The sequence below is a fragment of the Gekko japonicus genome, unplaced genomic scaffold, assembly GCF_001447785.1.
Source record: "Gekko japonicus isolate JY-2015 unplaced genomic scaffold, Gekko_japonicus_V1.1 scaffold755, whole genome shotgun sequence".
In the NCBI taxonomy this organism is placed as follows: domain Eukaryota; kingdom Metazoa; phylum Chordata; class Lepidosauria; order Squamata; family Gekkonidae; genus Gekko; species Gekko japonicus.
The window spans coordinates 243,442-250,362 of NW_015174865.1; the positions used below are offsets into that span (position 1 = coordinate 243,442).

General features: G+C 50.2%; 1 protein-coding gene across 1 annotated transcript in view; it reads right to left on the reverse strand.

Moving 5' to 3' along the window:
• The window catches only part of LOC107121743 (palmitoyltransferase ZDHHC3-like), a 40,329-nt gene that overhangs the window by 6,377 nt on the left and 27,031 nt on the right, over positions 1–6,921 (reverse strand). Inside the window, exon 5 of the mRNA XM_015424730.1 lies at positions 3,839–3,900. Coding sequence (XP_015280216.1) covers positions 3,839–3,900 — 62 coding nt within the window. The remainder of the gene's footprint in view (positions 1–3,838; positions 3,901–6,921) is intronic.

Sequence of the window (6,921 nt, forward strand, 5' to 3'; positions counted from 1 at the left end):
TGCAAGCAGAAGGCTGCGGGTTCAAGGCCAGCACCTGCCTTTCTCTGCCCGGGTTGGTGGACAGCTGCGGCTACCAGAGAGCTGTGGACTGCTGAGCCAGACAGACTAAAGAGCAGCTGTGTGTGGAATGATTTGCTGGGAGGGAGAGGACGTTGTGGGGCTACACTCGCTAGTTAGGAGATTGCAGGCATAATCTGGGCTAGTTCCGGAGGGTCGTTTGCATTTTGGAGACTGACGGAGGAGGGCCGACCGGATCTGCTGATGTGGCACCGTTTTCCCATGCTGGACCTGCAGCATGTCTAACACGCTTCGCCTATTCGGATTTCAGAAATCGCAGTCCTACTGCTTCGCTGACTAGATCCCATCATGTTGACTATACCGACTGATACTGTGTAATCTGCTTTAGTGAGAAAGGCAGACTATAAATATAACAAACAAGCAAACAAACAGAGGGTCTGGCATCTCCAACCTTTTTTGAGCCTGTGGGCATCTTTAGAATTCTGACAGGAGGAGGAGAGATTGGATTTATACCCTGCCCATCGCTACCTGACGGAGTCTCAGAGCGGCTTGCAATCTCCTTCCCCTTCCCCTCCCTACGACAGACACCCTGTGAGGCGGGTGGGGCTCTGAGAGAACTTGTGAGAACTTGTGACTGGCCCAAGGTCACACCAGCAGCTGCATGTGAAGGAGTGGGGAATCAAACCCAGTTCTCCCAGATCCGAGTCCATGCTCCTAATCACTACACCAAACTGTGGTGGGTGCCAGTGTTCCCTCTAAGCTGAGTTAGAGTGAGCTAGCTCACAGTTCTTTAGCCTCCAGCTCAAACTTTTTTGTTTCAGCTCAGGAAGGATGGCTCCAGAGCAAACTAATTTATGCAGTTGCTCGCTCACAACTTTAATGCCAGTAGCTCACAAAGTAGAATTTTTGCTCACAAGACTTCACAGCTTAGAGGGAACATTGGTGGGCGCAAGCAGAAAATGCCCGCCATGAGAGACAGAGTTACACACAAAGGAAGCCCAAGCGTCAGGGACAAGAGGAGGAATTTTTTAAAAAACTGGGCTGGGAAAGAGCAGTGAGAGAGAGAATAAAACCAACAGTACAGTGGTGACTGCCACCGAAACATTATTTTAATTTGCACAGCCAATCAGCTCTCCAACAGCCAATCAGAAACCCTGCTGGGCAGGAGCCCCACCTGGCCCCACCCACCTTCTGAAAACAACTGGTGCCCACGGGCACCACGTTGGGGACCCCTGAATACCCTATCCAGGCTAAGCGTTGTCGAAAGTGCTGCAGAATCATAAAGCACATGGGGCAATAAGGCAGCAGGCAGAACTGTCTAAGGGACCAGTGGACGCATGGTCAAGCGGGAGGTACAGAATTCCTGGGATTGAGCAGAAAAGGAGAAATCTGGGCAAATGACAGTGGACGTGTGAAATATGCCCCCCCCCCCCACGTCCCCATGCAAACATGGTCTCCTGTTCATGCAAGAGACAAAGAAATTGACCAGAAAACCAATCCCACGGATTTTGTTATTTCAAATCATATATCTGGAACAAGAGCAACCCCTAGCGGGACAAAACTGTAGTTACGGCTTTGTTTTCACGGCAGGAGCTGCACCGGCTATTATACTGGTTTGGCTTGTTTTTAGATTGGGATGTTTTTAATTCTGAACCGCCTCAAGCAGGACTCTGAAGCGGCAGTACAGAAAAAGAGGCTGAATAAACACGGAATCCTTTCATAAGCCGTGTGCCTGATGGGAAGAATACAACCAGACCTGAAGAGCCAAAATATGCGAGTTGCTGGGAGATTTGTGAAGGAGTCTCCAGGGCGCTTTCACTGGTGAACTGCAGCCGAGGCTGGAGGAGACGGCCGAGCTAGCAGGTTTGGGGGCACATTACAGGACAGGAAAATACCAGGAAGAGCAGGGCTATCATAAGAACATAAGAACATAAGAGATGCCCATCCAGTCCAACACTCTGTATCACACAGTGGCCAGAAATACCAGTGCCATCAGGAGGTCCACCAGTATCGAAAAACCCCTCTCTCATGCTACAGATCCAAGCTACGTTGCAAGGATGGGGGGGGGGGGGGAGAGTGGCATGGCTGCTATTTACCAATAAAAAACACCAGGTGATCCATTGCTGGATCTCTCAGTGACTTCGACTGAAACAATGGCAGAAAGTGGTTTTAAGGTCAGATTTCAATCATTGTTACCTAGAATCATAGAACAACAGAGCTGGAAGGGACCTCCAGGGTCATCTAGTCCAACCCCCTGCACAATGCAGGAAATTCACAACTACCTTCCCCTCCACACACACCCTCGGTGACTCCCTGCTCCATGTCCAGAAGATAAGCAACAAACAATACAGCACACAGTCTAATATAGCCAGGAACAGCAAACCAAAACAACTGTGAGCTGAAATACCCGCAAGTATAAATGTACAAAAAGAGACTTCAATAAAGTGAAAAGAAGCATACAATTAGCAATATCAGTAACAAATATTACATATGGGAACGAAAAATCCACACAGTCCATGAAGGGAAACAGTCGAGTCAAGAGAAGATATCCAACACTTTTCGTAGGTAGTTTATAGTGTTTCAGACTCCTGGTCCTTCCTCAGGAACAAAGAACAACATAGGAAGTCTCATACCAGTTTCTTAACAGGATGATATTATTCAACTTCTCTATGGGCAAGTTCTCCTAAGTTTTAATATGCACCTCTAGGGTTGCTTCTTTGTGAACAGGACCAAACATGCCTCACGGTTGTTTTGTTTTGCTGTTCCTGGCCATGTCCAGAAGATGACCAAAAAAAAAAAAAAAAAACCCCCCAGAATCCCTGAATCTGTGGCCAAGCTGGCCTGGAGCAAAGATTGCTTCCTGAAAGTGGCAACTGGCCTTTCCCCTGGGTAAGAAGGGGCCACGAGAACTAAGCACTGAGGCAACCCTTCCTGCCCTCCCTTCTCATGATCCCTCCCCCTCCCCACTGTTTTCCATATTACTAACAGCTGTGTTATTCATTCTTAGATGCCATCGTATAAAGTTTATTAAACTCGGGGGGCCCCCAACGTGGTGTGCACTGACACCTTTCCTGGGGCCCACCGAGTGTTTTTAGAGAGTGGGTGGAGGGCCAGGCAGTGTCCCCTCTAAGATGAGTCAGTGTGAGCTAGCTCACAGTTTTTTAGCCTCTGGCCCACACATTTTTGTCTCCGCTCAGGAAGGAGGGCACCAGAGCAAACTAATTGAAGCAGCAGCCAAACTGCTCGCTCACAACGTTAATGCCAAGTAGCTCACAAAGTAGAATTTTTGCTGACAAGACTCCACAGCTCAGAGGGAGCACTGCAGACAGGGAGGGCTTTTGCCTAGCGAGGGTCCCAATGGGCTGTGCGGGTTTCCTAAAATGTTGCTTTGCCGGCACAGCACAAGGATCTTCATTGTGCGGCTGAAGGAAAGCTGCAGCAGCCATCTTGTGGCTGGCTCCGCCTCCTCTGGCAGCCATCTTGTGGCTGTGCCCACCACACCGTGTCAGAACGCCAAAGGTGCGCACGGGCTCCAAAAGGTTGGGAACTCCTGATTTAACTGTAATGTATTTGCACTTTGGTAACAAAAAGTTGTGCTAAACCAAACTCTTTTGGCACAGAAGCGTGCAAGCTTTCGAGTCCCACAGCACTCTTCAGACAGCTGTGCACAGCTCAACAAGCAAGCACAAACAATGATGTAAGCCTGTCAGTTGTGCATGTCGGAATCTAGGCCCGCAGAGGCCAATGGTATGGGCCGTTAAACAAGGAACTGAACAACTACTGACACTCAGAACACATCCCCCCTCTGCCCCCCACGTACCTGTATAGAAGAGAAACTGGATGAAGTATTTCTGGTTCAGCTCCCCAACGCAGTTGTTTATCCTTCAAGGAAGAGAGATCAACTGCATGAGTTAAACACACACACCAGCACATAATTCCTAGAACAGCAGCAGCTAGAATTGTCCCATCTTGGCTGTCCTCTTGTTGTTTTTATTCAGAGCTCTCATAAGAACATAAGAGAAGACAACGTTGGATCAGGCCAATGGCCAATCTAGTCCAACACCTGTCACACAGTGGCCAAAAATACCAGGGGCCATCAGGAGGTCCAGCAGTGGGGCCAGGACACTAGAAGCCCTCCCTCTCTTGCCTCGTCCTTCTCTGGAAGCAGGCTCAAGGCATCTTATGTTCATTTTTAAACCATAAAGGTTATCGAGGTGTAAGTCCACAAACTTTGCAGTCACTCGAGGACTTCCACAAAGATTTAAGCATCGACTACAAACCCTCTCCAAACATTTCCGCCCTTAAATAGTTAGCTAAAATTTAACACGCTGGACACCTTCCAGACAAAGCCAAGGAAAGTAATGCAACAATATGGGAGCTGGTACAGAAAACCTGTGGCATCTGGCAGAAGCTGTTCACATTTGACTGCAAGAAGGTGCTGTAAGCAAACCTTGGACGGTCAGAGGACCACACAAAATTGTCACGTGGGAGCCTAGTGGAAGGTCTTGCAAGTATGCAGGGCCTAAGCCATGAAGGGCCTTAAAAGTAAGAACCAAGACATTGAAATGAACCCAGAAACAGATAGGGACCCAATTTAAGGTTTATAAGACCACGGTCATACGAGCAACAGTGGCCTGCTCCAGATAACAAACGAAACGTCAAGGTTATCTCCAAGGGCAGCCCCAGGCAGAGCGTTTTCATAAGAACTTAAGAGAAGCCAATGTGGGATCAGGCCAATGGCCCACCCAGTCCGACAGTCTGTGTTAAAAAGGGGCCCAAACCCAGGTGCCATTGGGAGGTCCACCTGCGGGCCCAGAGCTCCAGAAGCCCTCCCACTGTTTCCCCCCTAAACACCAAGGATACAGAGCATCACTGCCCCAGACAGAGTATTCCCTCTATAAAAAGGTAAAGGTTCCCTTGCTCGAAAGCCAGTCGAATCCGACTCTAGGGTTGCGGTGCTCATCTCCGTTTCCAAGCCGAAGAGCCAGCACTGTCCAAAGACCTCTTCGTGGTCATGTGGCCGGCATGACTAAACGCCGAGGTGCGCAGAACGCTGTTACCTTCCCACCGAAGCGGTACCTATTTATCTACTTGCAATTTCTTGCTTTCAAACTGCTAGGCTGGCAGGAGCTGGGGCCAGAGACGGGAGCTCACTCCGGCACGCGGCACACTCGGGTCTCGAACTGCCGAACTACCGACCTTCCAGTCTGCAGTTCAGTGTCCTTAACCTCTGAGCCACCGTGGCCCCTCTATTACCTCGTGGCTAATAGACCTTTGTTGCCTGCAGGTCAGTTGTAAAAGTGGGAGATCTCCAGGCCCCACCTGGAGGCTGGCAACCCTAACTCCTGATCGATAAAGAACCATATAGCAGGTGTTGCCTGCATCTTGATGACAGCTGACTCCAACGCTGCGGATGATCTCGCTTAAAAGTTTCACAGAGATACTGAAAAACGTGGGCCCAGAACACTGTGGAACGCTGCAGTAAAAACCCCATCGGGCAGACTCAAGAGCCCCCCGACGGCAAAATACCGTCAGATGGAAAAAGCACCAAACCACTCAAGCGTTCCACCTCTAACCTTCTCCGATTTCCAGACGCTTTAATGATATCAGGTGGTTGGCTGTTATCAAAGGCTGCGGAGAGATCAAATAATATTAACAAAGAAGCGGATCTCTGTCGGCCTGCAAGTGGAGATTGTCCGCTGGAGCAGCCAAGTCCGTCTCGGTTCCAAAGGCGGGCCCGACGCCAGACTGAAAAGGGTCAAGGCTGGGTGGGTCGCCATGGAAGCCGTGGAATTGATCAGCTGACTCAACCACTTCCCTTGAAACAGGTTGGCTCCAGACTGGCCTATAATTAGCCACAACCTGACTGGCCACTTCTTTAAGAAGAAGGAGATTGGATTTATACCCCACCCTTCACTACTCAAAGGAGTCTCAGAGCGGCTTACAAACTCCTTTCCCTTCCCCTCCCCACAAGAGACACCCTGTGAGGTAGGTGGGGCTGAGAGAGCTCTCTCGAGGACTGCCCTTGAGAGAAAAGCTCTGAAACAGCTTCCAACTGACCCAAGTCTCACCCAGCTGGTGGCATGTGGAGAAGTGGGGAATCAAACCCGGTTCTCCCAGATTAGAGTCCGCGCTCTTAGACCAAACTGGCTCTCAGTTTAACCAAGGGAAAACAACATCTTGTACTGATGGTCCTCCTAAGTTCCTGGGAAGGTGAGGGCCACAGAAACACTGAGCTGGAAGGGCCATCGAGTCGACACCTCCTGCCCAATGCAGGAAATTCACACATATACCTCCCCCCCTCCCAGTGGACACCCCACCCCCCCGCTCTATGCCCAGAGATGGGGAAAAACCCTCCAGGATCTCTGGGCCAATCTGGCCTGGAGAAAAAAAAATGCCTTCCTGACCCCAAAGTGGCAATCAGCATCACCCTGGGTATGCAAGAAAGCGTCACAAGAGCCAAGCGCTGGCTCATCCCTCCCTGCCCTCCCTCTCACGATCTGCCTAAGTTCACGGAATCAGCACGGCTGTCAGATGGCCACTTAGAGAGCCAGTTTGGTGTAGTGGTTAAGTGTGCGGACTCTAACCTGGGGGAACCGGGTTTGATTCCCCACTCCTCCACTTGCACCTGCTGATGTGACCTTGGGTCAGTCACAAGCTCTGGCACAGCTGTCCTTGAAAGAGCAGTTTGTGTCAGAGTTCTCTCAGCTCCCACCTACCTCACAGGGTGTCTGTTGTGGGGAGGGGAAGGGAAAGGAGTTTGTAAGCCGCTCGGAGACTCCAAGTGAAGGGCGGGGTATAAATCCAATCTCTTCTCTCTTCTTCTTCTTAGCCTCTGCTTAAAAATCTCCATAAAAGGAGAGCCCACCACCTCCTAAGGAAGCCTGTTCCACCGAGGAACCG